This window comes from Stigmatopora argus, chromosome 12 (assembly GCF_051989625.1).
Source record: "Stigmatopora argus isolate UIUO_Sarg chromosome 12, RoL_Sarg_1.0, whole genome shotgun sequence".
Taxonomy (NCBI): Eukaryota; Metazoa; Chordata; class Actinopteri; order Syngnathiformes; family Syngnathidae; genus Stigmatopora; species Stigmatopora argus.
Window position 1 is genome coordinate 13,412,033 of NC_135398.1, and position 19,045 is coordinate 13,431,077.

Sequence of the window (19,045 nt, forward strand, 5' to 3'; positions counted from 1 at the left end):
TTAGGTAACTGTACATTGTTAAGTAAAGATTTAAATATGGGTTAAATAAAATTAAATACCATAAGAGTTATGTATTTAACTTGAAGGGTCATGAGAAATAGCAAGCAGTTCATCGCTATTCTTTTCATTGCATGATTTCTTTCAGTGATTCAACATTATCAGTCTCAAAATGAGGCAGTGATTTTTTTTCCAGGTGTTTGTTCATCACATCAGTTGTCTTTGTTATTAAAAACCTGAAAATTCAGTTCCTCAAGTGTCCATCAATGTTTTTTTTTTTTTTTTAATAAAACTCGACATTTTCCATAACTGTGTTTCTGATATCAGACCATGATTTTGGCTAGCTGTTTGTTCATCACATGGATTGTCTTTGTTCTTAAAAAGTGGAGAAATTCAGATCCTCTCTAATGTCTATCAATGTTGGTTGTAAATCTCCACATTTCCCAGTTCTGTCATCTGCCCCTCTGCTGGCCACTTAACTGAAATATGGTAAGATTTGAGTTCCTCCTCTGACACAAAGTCTGGGGCACGACTCATAAGGTCGTGGCCGCGAAACGATTTGGGGAAGGCAATGACATCACGTATGCTGGAAGCACCGACCATAATGGCAACCAGTCGATCCAAACCTGAAAGAAAAAAGGGTTTTGATTTTTTTTTCCATTTGCAAATTGCTTGTAAAACTACATGTGCATTTCTTCTTTTCCACCTACATATTCTGTGGACATTTATTTGATATCAAGAAGACACAAAATCATTGAGGGTGTCAGGAGTGTGTCAAAAAGGTATTTGCAACGCTTATTCAATGTTATCTGAATGTGGGCTAACAGAAGACATTTTGCACATTTGGTAAAGAATTAATCTTAAAAATCCGTTTTTGTGTTCATACAAAAAAAATCAGATTATGTAGGGATCTCTTGAGTTAAAAGCAAACATCATCAGTCTTGTTAACCTACAGGGCAGTAGTGAAAATTATGCTATTGTTTGTCAAAGTCAAAGAGTAGGGGGGAAGGCAGGTTAATAGGCAGAAATAGAAGAGGAAAGTATGACTAAAATTGGGGAGTTTGAATGATGGTTCAATGACAGGAAACATTAGGGACTTAAGCAACAGGTCATAAACTAGAAAAGATATTCTGGAAGTAGCTTGATGACATTGTTCAACCTTTGCACAGCCTTTCTAGCTAAATTTGGCTTGTGCTGTCTTTTTTTAACTGATCCATCTTTTTGAATCTTTTGCTATTGCCAGTCTTCACAACAACAAAAAAGTTCTGGGCCTGAATGATTCAAATTGATTACCGTATTTTCTCGCATATTAGCCGCCTCCGCGTATAAGCCGCACCCTTAAAATTGCATTAAAATCATTGAATTTTACAATTTCCCTCGTAAAAGATGCCCCCAGATTCACAATTTTCACATCCATAGTCATGGATTTAATAGGGAGTACAAATGTGTTACTTTGAAGGGAAAATCTTAAGAAAAATCATCACGTGGTATTTCTAAGATTCTATATGAATCGAAAGGATCGCCTGCTGGATTGCACATTCCAAAAAGGTGTTGCCTGCACGTATACAAATTCAAAAAGGAAGTCACGTGACTAGTACAACCAGGAAGCGTGTCCGTAGCAGTCTAGTTTGTCATTCCTAGGTAAGATGGCACCCTGTGCGAGCAATGGCAGGCACAAGTAAGTAAGTTTTTTCCCGTTTTATGCAAGATGTTTTTTAAAATGTTGTTATTGAATTTTATTCATAGACATCAAAATACATATTTTTTTAAGCGTTTTATCTGTTTATCTTTTCTGTATTTTGAAATAAATTACCGTATCGACCGCATTGTCTTGCATTATCTGTCACCTTGCAGTTTCATGCATGTCAAGTCTAATTTGTGCGCATATAAGCCATACCCTTGATCGTGTGCGATCGTTTGGTCGCCGGTCTTTTGGTCGCCCGGACCCAAACAACGGGTGACCAAAAGACCGGCGACCAAAAGGCCGGCGACAAAACAAGGTAAAACAACACGGTCTACGCATCAATAAAAGCCAACAATGGCCATGAGCAGTTTCACTGAGCCGACGTGTGAGTGTATAAGAGTGTGTATGTACATGCGCTGTCCCTTTAAGAAGCTACGTCAGTCAGGGTCTTAACAAGTTCTCCAACAAAACACAATAAAAGTACGGGAAATTTTGAGCTTTTCTTTAGCCTAATAATTGATAGGGCATTAAGTATGACTAAATAATAATTCACAGTTTGTATTTAGGGAATTTGAGCAATGATTTAAATGGTAATTATCAATAACATTCCGGGCGACCAAAAGACCGGCGACCAAAAGACAGGCGACCAAACGACCGAGTACCACCCTTGATTCAGTCATCATTTTTTTTATCTACAAATACGGCGTATATGCGAGAAAATACGGTAATACAATGAAGACAAAATAACATTTTTATTTTACTTATTAAACTCTGTGACACTTACCAAGCGCAATACCACCATGTGGCGGCGCACCTGAGTCCAGAGCCTCCAATAGGTGAGAAAGAACAGAAGATTCCTCCTGAAAAGAAAAATTGCACATCGGTCAGCTTTTCATCTGAATAAGGAGATTTCCTTAATGTCGCACAAACGAAGACTTTACATTGACAAGGAAGGAGCCTAGTGATGTTTTAAAAACGTTGTTACTGTTTCATTTGCTAGTAGGTTTCCATTAGAACAGAATTTAAGTTTTTCACCTTGAGAATGTTCTTTAAAACATGAAGCTGCTCTGACGCTTTGTGAATACGGATTGAACCTCCACCAATTTCACTGCCGTTCAAGACAAGGTCATAATGCAAACCACGAACCTAAAAGGAAATGATCTTTTTAAACGTCAGTACATATACAATACACAAATGATTTATCATTCATAATGTAATTTGAACACATCAATAACACACTTTTTCTGGCTCTGTGTGTAATAAATGTGCATCTTCTGGCACTGGAGCAGTAAATGGATGATGGGCTGACTCCAGCTGCTCTGGCTTATCCTCTTTAGGCAAGAAGAGAGGGAAATCCACAACCCACAGAAAATGAAAGGCTGAGGAGTCACGGACTGTCAAACCATGGGACTCCAGGAGCTCCGCACACTGCAAACGTAGATTACCTAACATTGGGTGCTGAGAGAAAAGCAGATACTGTCATGACAATATACTCTATATCAGTGTTTCCCAACCACTGTGCTGCAGCACACTGGTGTGCCGTGAGCAATGGTCAGGTGTGCCGCGGGAAATTGCAAGAAGTCATACAATGTAATATTCAGAGAGAAAAATTACCGTATTTTCACGACTATAAGGCGCACATAAGTCTTAAATTTTCTCCAAAATAGACTAGGCGCCTTATAATCCAGTGCGCTTTATATATGAACCAATACTAACATTGTTATCACGATAAAATAAAATCAGTCGATAGGGTACACCAACCTTTACAGCTCTCACAACTACGGCAAGTACTATAGTACTACTATTTTCCCCGTAGAAAAAATATTGCGCAGTGACTGCTGGGATATGTAGTTCTTTTGTCAATACACCCAATGGATTGTGGCCTGTATACATCGACATCAACAGAGCTTGACGAAGCATGGAAAGCAGCGTTGGAAAAGTTACGCTAGCTACTAGCTAGCTACTATTTGCGAATGGATTGTGGCCTGTATACATCGACATCAACACAGCTTGACGAAGCATGGAAAGCAACGTTGGAAAAGTTACGCTAGCTACTAGCTAGCAGTAGCTAGCTAGTAGCTAGCGTAACTTTTCCAACGTTGCTTTCCATGGATTGTGGCCGCCTGGACAAACGTATAAAACTCAGCGTTTTTGATGACTCATTTGGACAATTGTTCAATTCGGACACAGAAAATGAGGACTTTGATGGATTTGTGGGTGATGATGACGTGAGTACATTGTAAAATGGCTAAATAAAGTACAACCGAACTCAGTTTTGCTTCCGTTGCCTTTTTAAAAACGTGTTTTTAGCGTGTGGGTGTAGCGTGTATGTTTAAGCTGGTGTATGTTTTGCCATGCCTGGCTGCGTCTATGAAAACGGTGCGTCCTTTGTGTGCGTAAAATCCAGAAATAGCACACGTTATTGACACTGCGGCTAAAAATACGATGCGCCGTATAGTCGTGAAAATACGGTAATATGAACATAATAAGATTAAAACTGAACTATTACAAGGTTAAAATCAAAATATGATGAATGATAAATTATAGATTATACTATTACAAGATTCAAATTGTGAAACAGTCATTTTGTTGCTTATTTTTCTCTAACATGAACTGGAAGTTGTTTGGTTTCTAGGGCATCAACTTTTCACGATGTAAAATCTGTGTGAGCACAACATTTTTTTTTGCTTAATATTAGGAGATTTAAGTACTATTTGGTCATAAAGTCATAAAATTACGCAATTAATAACATTACATTACTTATTTTTGTATCACTCGAACAGGAAGTTGATCCGCAGATATCAACCTTTGGTGACATTAGGTCAAAGTGAAAAATTAGACTTTGGAATAATTTTGGAGGTTTATGTGATTCCTGCTGATAAAACTTTGATGAGAATGACTATTGTTAATATAGGCGACATAGTTTTAAATGAAAAGATATTCAGATGGTGGTGTCCCTTGAGATTTGTTCAATGCAAAAAGTGTGCCGCAGCTCAAAAGACGTTGGGAAACACTGCTCTATATAGCAGTAATACTTTTTATAAAGTAACACATATTCCCAATGGGGAGTGTTTCATACCAGCTTTTTCAAGGGACCAGCAGCTATGAGTAGGAGATCTCCCGGTTTAGCTCCAGTCTTCTTAAGTAGAGCATCAATGACAGAGGGTGATAATAGCTTATTTAGAGGAGATTTTAGAGTTCCATCTGGTCTGACGAGCAACAAACTCAGTTCCTGGTGACAAAGGATTGCATATTTCATCATCAACATGACATTGCTGTTAATAAAGGGTGATTGGTGTCAAGGGTAGCACTGTATTTAATTGTGTTCAGCACTTGCATCACTGTTTCGGTCTTGGCTTTTCAGTGTTTAGTTTTAATATTTTTGTTTATGTATAGTTTTGACCTTTTCTTTTCTTTTCTTTTAACAGTATTACACTGGAAATTAAATGGAATTAAAATACTTCTTCATTTGTAAACTATAATTTACTGTCAAGACCTTATGTTAAATACAAACAAACAGTGGTAAAGAATTTCAATTGACACTGAAGGCATTGATGAGGTTTTAAACAAAACTATCTACAACCCTAAATCTAATACAGTTGAGAAATTGTGTTAAGATTAAAAAAAAAAGAATACAAATTTGCAAATCATGTCCAACCCTGCGATTGGCTGGCCAAAATTTCAGGGTGCCTGTAGTTGGCTGGGATAAGCTCCAGCACCCCTTGCCACCCTCATGAGGACAAGTGGTATGGAAATGAATGAATGAATGTCCAACCTATACTTTATTAAAAATAATTCTACAAAAACATTTATTTAAGACAGTAATAATTAAGATACCAGTTTGTGGTTAACTCTCTTAATGCCCAGAATGAAATGTAATCAGCCTCTTACCTGATTAAAATGAATCTTTGATGATTGTTTTAGTTTGTCTAAATCTTTCCTAGTAAAATGTTCCTAAAAATAATAAGAGCAAAAGGATTAAAATGATATAGACTGCAACAACAGAAACATAATCACTTTGCACGAGAAAAACAAAACAAAGCAATTTTGTTCTTACGGCTCCACTGGGGACACAAATGGACAAAACACTGCAATCTGGTTGGCTCAGAGCTGATTTGAAGAAACTAATATCAGTCGACAGGAAAATGTCTCTGAGGTCCATCAGCTGTATGTAAAGAAATAACAGGACTTCTTAGTTTTATGGAATGGCGGATGATCAAAGAGAATTTTCATGTCATGATCTAGTACCTCATATACATAGACAAAGTTTAATAACTGACAATGACTGGCTTGGAGGTTTTACAGTGTGTAAAACTAAAATGGTTTATCTTAATAGACAAAGAGAACTACAACTGAAGACTACCAATTTGAATGTATAATTTGTGTCACCTTCATCCCAAATCTGGTATCAGGTTTGTCCACCCCATAGTCCCTCATAGCATCTTCATACGTCATTGTTTGGAAAGGAACTTCAAGGATTCCATTCTCTGTAGGCCAGGAGTACTGCAGCAAACCTTCCACGAGTGACATGATGCCCGCCTGGTCCACAAAAGACATTTCTATGTCGACCTGTAGAGCCAATCAGAAAAATTCTGAGAAGAACCCCATGAGTATTGACTGTTTCCAGCCATGAAAATGACTGATGTGGAGATAGACCAAAAGGAGTAACCTTACCTGGGTGAACTCGGGCTGCCGATCTGGTTTGGAGCCTTCATCTCGATAGCATCGAGCCACCTGGAAGTATCTGCAACGGTTATGATGGCCGTTTAAATGAAAATTCATCATTGTGAAGTGAAGTGAAACATAGCACTTAAGATCTCTCAAACAAGCACAATCAAATCCATATGCCCCAAATTAGGATGACAAATCAATGTGATCGAAGGTTTACTCAGCAAAGGTCGGTCAAACAACCCCCATCCTGGAAGAGATCATAAAAGAATCTCCAAGTGACGTAGTGGAAGGTCCTGATCCACAAAATACTTGTACACTAGTTGGCCAAACTACCACACAGCCTTGAGGAACCAGATGAGCATGTTCAGATAATCGACTGTTGGACAGCCAAGAAAAAAAACACATTTCTTCACCTGAATCTGAAATGAGACCTTCTTCTCCTGAGTACTCCTGAATAGATCCTTACTAGGGAGGCTAAGGAGTGCGATTGCCCCTATAGATTGAAAAAAACAAGAAGAGGGACCACTACGCTCACCACATCATCTTGCGGCAATGTTCCCAATGCCCACACAATATTGTCCTAATATGTGAACCAAGAAAGCTCCAGAATATGCAGAGCTTTAAGGACTCGGGTGTCCAAACCGGTCTTAAAGGACCACACTGGGTGAAGGTTTTCATTCCAACCGATGAAGAGGATACATTTTTACCAATCTGATGTCTTAATAGTGTTATCAGTTGATTGCCATCAGTCCTGCTGGTTTCAGGAAAAAACACATTGCTTAAATCCTCTGGATGGTGGTAGAGACATCCCAATGTGGATTTTTTGACTTCCGATCTGATCCGATTTTTTTCAAGACCAAGACTGATCCAATGTCAGAATTTTTTATCCAGTAAAAATGATGGAAAATACCACCATTAAATGATATGGTGGTAAAGATAACCGCCATTAAATGATATGGTGGTAAAGATAACCACCATTAAATGATATGGTGGTAAAGATAACCACCATTAAATGATATGGTGGTAAAGATAACCGCCATTAAATGATATGGTGGTAAAGATAACCACCATTAAATATGGTGGTAAAGATAACCAACATTAAACGATATGGTGGTAAAGATAACCGCCATTAAATGATATTTTTTAGAATTGAAGTGAGTACTGGTAGTACCTCCTCAAGAAATGCTGTTTACACGATGCTCTGTTAAGAGATGTAACCCCACTCAACAGACATGTTTGCCTCGTGGTTTGATTTTGTGCACTTGAAAACCTAGATGGTACTGAAAACACATGCTACATCTGGATCAGATCCGAACCTGTGACAAAATCTTATACTGTTTGATACAAAAAAATAGCATATTGGGGTCTGATACTGAGATGGTGGTGACCAAAACATCTTTGAAATGGACAGAAGTAATTCTCCATGGGCTCACTAAACTCGTCCTTTACCTAGGTTTTTTGCCTCAGTGAGTACCAAAGCTGTGTTTCACTTGACCGGCCAGTGACCATCAGCTGCCTCAGCAATCCCACAGGAAACCTGGCTCTGTAGTACTCTTTCTTCAGCTTGACGATATCTTTTGTCCACCAAAGAATACAGGGATTGCTGCCACAACACAACCAACCACTGGTCCAGTCAGCCGATTCAGCAACAGAGATATTCTTAATCACTTCCCAAGGAACCCAAAAAGAGTGACTACACTGAACTGCTGTTTAGTGCATGTAGGCACAACAAACATATAAGACTAACCCCCTACACAAAGGCAGAGACAAGTTATCATTTCGTCTACTCCAACAGAGAGGTCAGGGATCAATAAGTATAAATCCCAGGAAAGCACGTTTTAAAGACAATCTTCCACCGCCCCAAAAAACTTAAGTGTTTTTATTGTCTTACCTGTCAATACCAGCAACCATTAGAAGCTGCTTGAACTGCTGAGGGCTCTGAGGGAGGGAATAGAAACGCCCAGGGTCTCTGGATGGAACCACAAACTCTTTTGCTCCCTGATTCCACAAAAAAAAGCAGAGTGAGTCAAGCAATGACCAAATCACATTTGTCGGGCATTTGTGTGAATATGCAATGCAAAATCATTTTACAGAGTGGCCCTTGTAATATTTTTTTCCCAAATGATTCAGAAATGGTAAAACTCGACAGAGGGGAACTCGTCTTTTAAAAACTCTGAAGTATCAAGCAGAATCATTATTAGGCTTGGGATAATAGACTGAAGACTCTTTAAATGTCAAAATCTGAGTCTTCCTGAGATCTAAGATGTAATGCAATCAAACTTTTTCTCTCTTTCCCAACTAAGTACTCAGCTGCAAATTTACCTTGCCTTACCTTTCAATGTCTTTCCACGTCACCCTTTTTTGTTATTTGACAACTTCCGCATTGGCAATGGATGCAAATGATTTGCTCTAAATAATCCTGTTTCACTTCATTATTTTTCTCTTTTCCCCTCGGTGTCCATGGCCCATCACACAGTTCCTGGTTTGTTTACAACTGCAACCTGCCTAGTATCCCGCCTTGCTGATAGAAACGTGTGTCGCAGGCTAAATCTTCGTTGACAGAAATGTTGAAATTTAACATTTATTCTACACATTCTTAGATTGGAAAACGTTGAGAATGTTTATATCATGTTTGTCCTCCTACAGAAACCCTTTAAAAAACAAAAAATACATTTACTCCCCCCATTTTCAAACATTTTTGAAAAAGTGCCACAGAACCACAAGCGGCTCCAGAACCTATGGTTGACCCACCCGTTCTAGTGGTACCGCAAAGTGTTAAAGTGGTTAGCAACTTTACAACGTCTTTTTGAGTCTGTATCCGTTTTTGCTACCGCAACCAAGATGGCACCGTTCAAGGGGCAGCCGGTGGCGGTAGCTCCGTCCACTCTAGCTCGTTTTGTGTTTTTGCTGCTTTTCTGTCTTAATGATTTGATTTGGTGATTCTTAATGCTCCCATTTACTTTGATTTGCTTTGTACTTTGTGCTTTTGCTTTGTTGTTCTGCGGCCTTTGCGACTGTACTGTCTAACTTATAACTATGCCTTTTCCTGTATCTGCATTCTCACCCTCTTGCTACTGTCACAATGAAATTTCCCGAATACGGGATGAATAAAGTTATCCAAACCAATCCAAGTCGGATGTCAAATGTTGAAGCTGCAGTAAATGGAATCTATTAAATTCAAATCCATTTTTAGCCAATGGAAAATTAAAGAATTGTCCCCACTACATTGAGGTAAAGGAAGTGAAGAGTATGCATACAATATTTCCCCAAATATTACTTACCCCGGGTGTTCTCTTAAACAATGTTGGTGTTTCAACATCAACAAAACCTACAAAATGGAAAACAGAATGCAAAATCAGACTTGGGAGATGTTAACATAGTCACATTACTAATGGTGAAGAACAACATTTTGAGACTTTTATAAAGGTGTGGTTACGGACAAAGAATGACGCAGAGGACCTCTTATGATGGACAACATTATTGAATGCCATTTTCCCCCTGGCCCGGACACATATCACCGGGGCCCTACTCTGGACCCAAGCCTGGAGATAGGACACTATGGCGAGTGCCTGTTGGCCCGGCCTTCACCCGGTGGGCCCAACTAGGCCCATCCTGAAGGAGGAGGAGCGATGAAAATGAAGTAGTTATAGTTGGTCAACATCCTCACCGTGCACATAACAGAGATATTCTCTCATCTTCATCACTAGTTGGGACCTCACTCTGAGGTTCTTCTGTAAGCGAGAAGATCTTAGGTCCAGGTAGCGAAACTGCATTCGTAACGACTCTGATTTCTAGAGACAAGAGCATTAGAATAATTTACATGAGCATCATTAATGTCATTGAGAGTATGCAGAGCAAAGTGTAACTTGCCACTCACTTTAACAAAGTCTTTAATTTCAAATGGCAACTTCCGACATGTATTGAAAACTTCCACATTCTCGGCAAGGACTTCAATGTCTCCAGTTGGCATCCCCTGCCATAAACACAATGATTACAAGAGTGCATCTCTTGGATGGACACTAAATATTCCACAGCAAAATATAACGTATGTGACATGCAGCTTATACAGTTGTGGTCAAAAGTTTAAATACACTTGTGAAGAACATAATGTCATGCCTCTCTTGAGTTTCCAGTTATTTCTACAACTCAGATTTTTCTCTGATAGAGTGATTGGAACACATACTTCTTTGTCACAAAAAACAGTCAGGAAGTTTGGTTCTTTTATGACTTTATTATGGGTGAACAGAAAAAAGTGATCAAATCTGCTGGGTCAAAAATATACATACTGCAGCGCTAATATTTGGTAACATGTCCCTTGGCCATTTTCACTTCAATTAGGCACTTTTGGTAACCATCCACAAGCTTCTGGCAAGCTTGTGGATGAATCTTTGACCACCCCTCTTGACAGAATTGTTGCAGTTCAGTTAAATTTGATGGCTTTCTGACATGGACTTGTTTCTTCAGCATTAGATTAAACAAAAAAGCTGAGTTGCTGTTTGACATACCCGGGTATATTAAACGGCAGGGGTATATTAAATGGCGCACAAACGGGAGGCTGAAAAAAGCAAAAATCATTTAATATACCCGGGTATATAAAACAGCAAAATACGGTACTGTGTAAAGGTGCTCTTGAGTACATGCAGCGCCTTCACAAAAACAATAACTAAAAGGAAAACATTTGTTTGCGCACCCCATTGAAAAAAATATATAACAGATTAGTGAACATTTTTACAAACCTTGTTTTCCTGTCCCACTGGCCGTTGCCTAACTGTCCCAGTAACTTTAATGACAGATTCAGCTGTGAGTTTAGACAAGACTTCTTTTAGATGGCGTGCAGACTTGCAAAAAAAGAAAGTAGATGAGTCAGGGTCTTAAACTATGTTTGCAGGAATTCTAAGCATGTCACAAGACAATAACTACAACCAAATTTGATTATGTAGAACACTTACTTCCTGCTGAGGTATAAGTATTTGGGTCAGGCCGCTGAAGTCTCGTAGTATAACAAACAGGTCCTGTCTGGCAAAGGCACAAAAAGACACTGTGAGAAATAAAGAATCCCTTCCATGCCCATGTAACTTTTCTCATGTCATATTTTTATTATTTTAAGCACCTTAGGTATTGCACCCAGCCACACAATGTGACCTTCTCTCCATCATGCTCAGATCTCAGTTCTCCACATGTATGACTCCTGAAAGACAAAGAGCTGCTCCCTAAGGAGAAATAAAACGGATGGTGATTTAGTAAACACAAACAGTGTGGTACTAAGGCAAAACATCATGACCCTGGCGTATACAGTCCAAATATTACAAAAGCACAAGAGAATGATAAAATATGCACTACAGCTAAATCTGATGGTGTCTGTCAGAACCTAATTTAATTAGTTAAGGGTCCACACAAAGTCTACAGGTGAAAAAAGTACCTGTGATAGGAGAATTGGAGAAATGTTCACTGTTGGGGCAGCTCACGTGTCTGACTGGGGATGTCCTAATAAGGCACCGTGGACTTGATGTTAAATGCCGATAAAAAAGTCCATGAGCTCCGATTGCACGGAGTGTTCTCTGCACTACGTATCTGCATGTACTTGCCATTATACATTTATTTAAATGGAACTAACTATTTATTTAAATGGGAACATTTTACAAAATTTTCAGTTCAATACCCAGATGTACGTAAACATTACCATGTCTTTTTTGTCTTACTGTTAAAAGCAAAGGTAGTCGGACTTTAGGGTACCAACCAATATTTCCTGTTTCTGGTCACGTGCTCGTTGTCAGTGTTTCGCTTTTACGTGACTACGTTGTTCATTTTTAAACGATATATTTTTTTGAATTATATTATTATCATTTAAAATGTTATACATACCCACAGTATGCTAACCTTCTTAACCTTGTTATATTTCTAAACACATAAATATATATATACAAGACTAGATGTCTAATGCGTTTTGTGAGTCAACAGAGACAAGCATTTAATCAACTAAGCTTGCGATATATTGCTCTATTTTCAACCGATTTTTAAACGGCTTAGATTCTCATAAATATAATATAGGCAGGAAATTTACGTCACATTTACATGTATACATATTTTTTTCAATGTCTTGCCACAATCATAGTCACGTTGATACATTTTATAAATTATTTAAAAATGAGTAATTCCATCACGAATTCGGGGGTTGGGATTCATTTATTGGAGAAAACCAGTCATTTTACGTCCACTGCCTAATACTCTGCTAATGAAATGCCGCAACAAATAATGTTTTAACAAATATGGTCTCATCCAGTGTCTTCTTTTTGTAGTTATTTACATAGGCAAGCGAAAGCGCCATCAACAGGACGCCGATAGAAATGAGAGCATTTCTTCTGTTAGGTGGCGCTGCTATGTTTGAATTTCTCAAATGTTAAGAGAAGAAGAAAAATGTAAACAAAGTACGAACGAAGCATTAGTTGTGGTAAAAGTAGTATTGTTAGTGAGTAATACACCATGTCAGGACGAAAGCCGATGAGAGCGATCCGTGTAAGCGAGTTTGGTGCTCCCTCTGTCCTCAAACTGTGTTCTGATGTGGAAGTTCCCCAACCTGCACGGGGACAGGCAAGTTTGCTGACCCCACTGCACTCACTCCCGAAGTTAACGCAATTTAAAAAATCCAGTACGCACATTACAATATTTCAATTTGCTCGCTACGCGAAAAAAGTCTCAGATGCTTGGTTAAACAATACAAACATTTACAGTATGCGATGCACACAAAAAACGGGACATCACTTTTATCTAACTCCAAACTATTTTAACCCAGTGTGATCTATAGTATTAACGTAAAAAAAATCAAAATATTAATTAATATGAGGTGAGATTTTGGTGGATGAGTGGTTGGCCTGGGTTCAAATCCAGGTCGGTCCACCTGTGTGGAGTTTGAATGCTTGCGTGGGTTTTCTCTGGGTACTCTGGTTTCCTCCCACATTCCAAAGACATGCATGGTAGGATGATTGGACTCTAAAATGACCCAAGGTATGCGCATGAACGTGAATGGTTGTTTGTCTCCTTGTGCCCTGCGATTGGCTGGTGGGCCTCGACTCTTAACCAGGACAGACCCTCGTGGGGATACCCTGCTCGGATAATTAACAATTTAATGAATGCTAATTGAACAAGGGGAGGGGCTGCAATATGACCAAAAGAACCGCAGTGCAGAGATAATAAAAATATATATTTTTAGTGTCATAGATTAATAATAATATATACAGAAGATATAAGAAAATCATTAGGTCAATAATAATAATAATAATAATTGGAATAGGCCCTGTCGTCATCATCAACAACAAAAGCCTAATTGTCATCACACCCAGAAACTACGTATAACGAAATTGGTAAAAAAAAGTAATAAGTAATTGACTGTTAATCTTTGAAAACGAATACTAGTACATGGAAAGTGTTTACATGAGCAAATAATCTATGAATAACTTACTAAGGAAAACACACAGGAATGTAAAGTAGTATTGAATAATGAAAATCTGTTCACAATGATTTCTACCTTTTGTAGAAACACCTATGTATTTGTCTTAAGTGTTTGTCGCTTTTGTCAGTTATAATGATTTTGAATCATTTAATTTACAACTTTGTGTGCTTACTATGTCTGTCTTAACATGGTTGTGTGCTTTGGTGTAGGTGTTAATACGTGTCCATGCCTGCGGTGTAAACCCTGTGGAGACATACATCCGAGCTGGGACGTATAGTCGGAAGCCCCCGCTTCCATACACACCTGGCACCGATGTAGCTGGTGTGGTGGAAAGTGTTGGCGAGGGCATCACAGAAGTGAAGGTACTTGGAAGCTTCCTGCATACGTTATTGATCACATGAACACTACATTGTAATCACTGAAGTCAACATGATTAATATCATGTGAACTATTTTGTTTGTTCATGATGCTCACGTTGAATTCTGTTAGATGCCATTTGCTCAATGCCTTTGCAATTTCTGTGGTTTTCTGCTTCTTTGTGACTACTTTTCTAGGCAGGGGATCGTGTCTTTACCACAGCCTCTCTGTCTGGAGGTTATGCAGAATTTGCTGTCGCCACACAGGACAGCGTCCACAAGCTGCCTGACACTTTAGACTTCAACCAGGGAGCGGCAATCGGCATCCCATACTTCACTGCTTACAGAGCTCTGGTTCACAAGTAAGAAAATATCTATACAGTAATACCTTGAGATAATGCGTTCTGGGACCGAACTCGTCTGTCGGTTTACTCGTATCTCAAATCAACTTTTCCCATAGAAATGAACTAAATACAAATTAATATCTTCCCACCCTCTGAAAAAACACCAAAAATAAGATATTGGAATGGAAAACCATACTTTCATATGTTCTCATTCGACATCTACTAACAGAGTAACGAATAACTATCTAATGCCTATGATGTTGAATACTAAAAGAGACATTATTCAGTACAGTGTGGGTGGAGGGAGAGAGATAGAGAGAATTTTTCCCACTTTTTTTTGTCCTACACATGCAATCCGTGGATTGCAGTCTGGTGCTTTTTTTTCCTGCAGAAATCTCATTGGTCAAAGTATCTGTGCTGTATCGATTGATACAAAAACCTGCACCCACAACGGCCCTCGAGGACCGGTTCGCCCACCCCTGGTCTAAGGACTCAACAGCAAACAAACAAACAGATAGATAGTCAATATATAGTAATGATAAATATATAATCAATAAATCAGTAATAGTCAGGCGAATGATCCTCTACATCAAGGGTGTCAGACTCGGGTTGGTTCGCAGGCCGCTTTAACGTCAACTTGATTTCACGTGGGCCGGACCATTTTAGATATAATTTTTAGATTTTTTTTAATAAAAGGATTAAACGAACTGGATTAAAAGCCCTGAATATTCCGTTTTTCATAGATCTAAAACAATATTTATTTGAGCTTTTTAAAATATATTTTTTGATTTTTGAACTAAAAACACAGAAAAAAAATGATTAAAAAATTACAATTATTGATTTAAAAGGGGGAAAATCAGGAAATTTAATATACATCTATTCTCTTCATTTCAATTTGATTCTAAAACAGAAAGTTGGCACTCATGATTTACTTTCCCGGGCCACACAAAATGATGCGGTGGGCCCCCGGGCCGCCACTTTGACACATGTGCTCTACATTATTAAGTGGCCGAAGTGAATCAGCTACACCTAAACCAGAGGTCGACAACCATAAGTTCTGGAGTCGCATGTAGCTCTTTAGCGCTTAGAGCTTTTTGAAAAATGAGGGAGAGAAATATATTTTTGGCTTTTTTCAAAGAGCAAGTACTATATCATTACTAGATGGATCATTTTGTTCAATGTCACTTGGCAAATTTCTATCTATTTGTGTTGAAGGGCTCGTGTAAAGGCTGGAGAGACTGTCCTTATTCACGGAGCCAGTGGAGGGGTGAGAGGGATTTTTTTTCATGAATGATCATTTAAAAAACTAAAATATCCAGTCGTACCTCAACTTACAAAATTAATTGGTTCCAAGGCTTTTTTCGTAACTTGAACATTTCGTAAGTAGGTGTACTTTATATGTAAATTCTCTAATTCGTTCCATGGTGCTCACACAACTACCAACTAAAGCCTTTAAAATTGGTCAGTGTCCCAATTTTGTATGAAAGATGTAAGGAAACACACAAAAATGAGAGAAAATTATAAAGAAATGATTGATTAATGTCTTAAAATTAAAAAAGCATATGAAAATATATATGCATAAAAAAAAATTGTAACCTGAAACTTTCGTACCTAGAGGCATTCGTAAGTAGAGGTATGACTGTATTCTCATTTGTCAATAGGTTGGTCTGGCAGCATGTCAGCTCTCCCGTGCGCTGGGTCTTAAGGTTCTGGGGACTGCTGGGACCAAAGAGGGAATGGAGCTCGTAGCCAAAAATGGCGCTCACTTGACGTTTAATCATAGAGAGGAGGATTATACTGGCAAAATAATGGTATAGTCATGCACACATCCATTGTCTGTCATTCCATTACCTTAACAAATGAGGTAACAAAAATATTTATGTATTCTTTTTGAATGTCATTCTTGTTTGTTGGGTGTTTTTGTTGCAGGGTGCCACAGAAGGCCAAGGAGTAGATGTGATTGTGGAGATGTTGTCTAACATCAACCTTAACAAAGACCTGCAAATGATGAAATTTGGAGGACGTGTAATGGTACGTATCTTCAGTCATCACAGAAATATCTGTATCTCACAGGAGTATTTTTCCTTCAAGTCCCTTAATTTTTACACACTAATAAAATGATAGAATCCTATCAAAGAGTATTAAAAAATAAATGATCAAAATTCATAATTATTGTACAATAATTCGTTCATTTTCTGAACTGCTTATTCTCATAAGGGCCGTGGGGGGTGCTGGAACCCTGAATTGGTGGCCAGCCAATCACAGGGCACAATGGGACAGACAACCATTCGTGCTTACACTCACACCTAAGGGCAATTTAAAGTATGCAGGCTTTTGTGGGTTTTCTTCGGGTACTCTGTTTTCCCCCCCAAAAATCTTACAAATGGCTCTGGAAGTTGTTTTTAAATTATCTTTTAAGGATGTACTTATCCTTGAGAATCAGGTACCAACATGTTTTCTTCTCCTCTTTAGGTTGTAGGCTCAAGAGGACCAATAGAAATTAACCCTAGAGACACAATGGCCAAAGAGAGCAGCATTATGGGAGTTTCCCTCTTCTCTGCCACGCCGGTAAACTACTATCAGATCTAATCTCAACATATATCCACTAGTGATTGCTCGTGTATAATGGGAATAATCATAATCGCTATTTATCTAAATTATTTTTTTACAACACAATGCTTTTGCATAAACAATAATGTTGAAAGGCAGATTGAAAGAGTGAGTCTGCATATTTAACCTCAGTCTCATTCTGCAGAAGGTCCCCACCTTGTGGACTTCCTGTGTGTGGCTCCAGTTTTTTTACCTAGGTCTCCAATGTCTTCTGTGTCTGTGCTTGCTACTGCCTTGCTACTGCAACCGGGGGAATTTCCCGAATACGGGATGAAATAAAATTCTAATCTATATTCTAATCTAATTCATGACACACTGTTTGAGCCCCAAATCAAGATAAATTGACCTCTAGGCTATATCTTTAGGAGCTGCAGTGTGAATGAATCAGGTATACTTATGCTCATTTATGATTATACTCGAAAATACAAAACGAAATTATACCAAAACTTACCATTTTTCCACATGGGTACAAGTTTAATAAGTCCTAATTATTGAAAAGTTTAGTGAGTATAATTTTGTCCTCACTTAGATGGAGAGGAAGGAGTGTGCAGCCTTGCTCTTTGCTGGGATGGAAGCTGGTTGGCTGCGTCCAATTGTCGGGAAGCAGTATCGATTAGACAAGGCTGTTCAAGCCCACCATGACATAATCGAATGCCAAGGGGCCACTGGAAAGACAGTCCTCACTATGTAATCACGTGTCCAACTAATAGAATGGAATTTTCATGAAAAAATACATCAAGAAGTATTGTCATATTTAAGCCCTAATGCACATGTGTCAAAGTGGCGGCCCTGGGGCCAAATCTGGCCCGCCGCATCATTTTGTGTGGCCCAGGAAAGTAAATCATGAGTGCCGACTTTCTGTTTTAGGATCAAATTAAAATGAAGAGTATAGATGTATATTAAATTTCCTGATTTTCCCCTTATTAAATCAATGATTGTAATTTTTTAATCATTTTTTTCTGTGTTTTTAGTTCAAAAATCATTTTGTAAAATCTAAAAATATATTTAAAAAAAGCTAAAATAAACATTGTTTTAGATCTATAAAATATTCAGGGCTTTTAATCCAGTTCTTTTAATCCATTTATATAAAAAAATCTAAATATTATATCTAAAATGGTCCGGCCCACATGAGATCTGGTCACCATGAATTTGGCCCGACAACCGAACTGGGTTTGACACCCCTGCCCTAATGAATTGTTGATTGGAGAATATGATAAGACTACCCTCTACTTTTGTACAGTAGAAATTAATCTACAGATATTACTGTTTATTATAATGGGAAGCTGGCACTAAATAACACTCATTGTCGTTCTATAATGAAAATGTCTGTCCTTTATAGTCCAACATATCATAATTAAATGAACTAATCTGTATTGAAGATACACACAAATAACATTCCAAATTCTCTTGGAATTCATTCATTCATCATCCGTACCTTGCATCCTCACAAGAGTCGCGATTGTTGCTGGAGCCTATCCCAGCTGACTGCGGGCGAAAGGCAAACTACACCCCAGACTAGTCGCCAGTCAGCCTTAGTGTAGACAGGGGTATAAACAACCAATCACCAATCACACCGCCACCGAGCAGGAATCGATCCCACGCTTGCCCTTAACCCAAAGTCAGGTGAGTGAACTATACTGCACCATCAGGTCGCTCTTGAAATTCGCATCTTGTATTTTTTTGTGTCAGACACAACATCCTCTCCTCTCAGGTGACAGCTGGTTCTACTGAGTGTGCGCCACAGTCGCTTAGGTAACCTAAGAAACATATGCACAGCAGCACATTTTAGAGTAATTAGGGCAATCGCGTTGGAACATAGTAGAACATGATCAAAAGGGATCGTGCAATCCCATCTGATCACAAGGTGAGTTTCTTTTCTTGCTCATCCAGCTATACTGTTTGATTTTTAAAAAGCACTTTGTCATTGAAGTAAAAA

The 19,045-nt window shown here is 38.5% G+C and overlaps 2 protein-coding genes across 2 annotated transcripts; one reads left to right on the forward strand and one right to left on the reverse strand.

Annotated features, from left to right (window-relative positions):
• Positions 1-411: 411 nt before the first annotated feature.
• Positions 412-12,834, reverse strand: dars2 (aspartyl-tRNA synthetase 2, mitochondrial). The gene is made up of 19 exons (XM_077615542.1): positions 12,830-12,834; positions 12,215-12,286; positions 11,772-11,836; positions 11,463-11,562; positions 11,302-11,368; positions 11,089-11,190; positions 10,230-10,325; positions 10,020-10,143; positions 9,634-9,680; positions 8,244-8,350; positions 6,356-6,425; positions 6,071-6,250; positions 5,739-5,846; positions 5,573-5,635; positions 4,761-4,913; positions 2,921-3,139; positions 2,717-2,827; positions 2,466-2,541; positions 412-623 (listed from the first exon to the last, which is right to left on the reverse strand). The coding sequence occupies exons 1-19, from the start codon at positions 12,832-12,834 to the stop codon at positions 412-414; spliced, it is 1,977 nt and encodes a 658-aa protein (XP_077471668.1).
• Positions 12,777-18,502, forward strand: cryz (crystallin, zeta (quinone reductase)). Its single transcript, XM_077615685.1, has 8 exons — positions 12,777-12,940; positions 14,009-14,161; positions 14,354-14,517; positions 15,715-15,766; positions 16,161-16,310; positions 16,429-16,530; positions 16,972-17,067; positions 17,639-18,502. The coding sequence occupies exons 1-8, from the start codon at positions 12,833-12,835 to the stop codon at positions 17,798-17,800; spliced, it is 987 nt and encodes a 328-aa protein (XP_077471811.1). The 5' UTR covers positions 12,777-12,832; the 3' UTR covers positions 17,801-18,502.
• Positions 18,503-19,045: the final 543 nt, after the last annotated feature.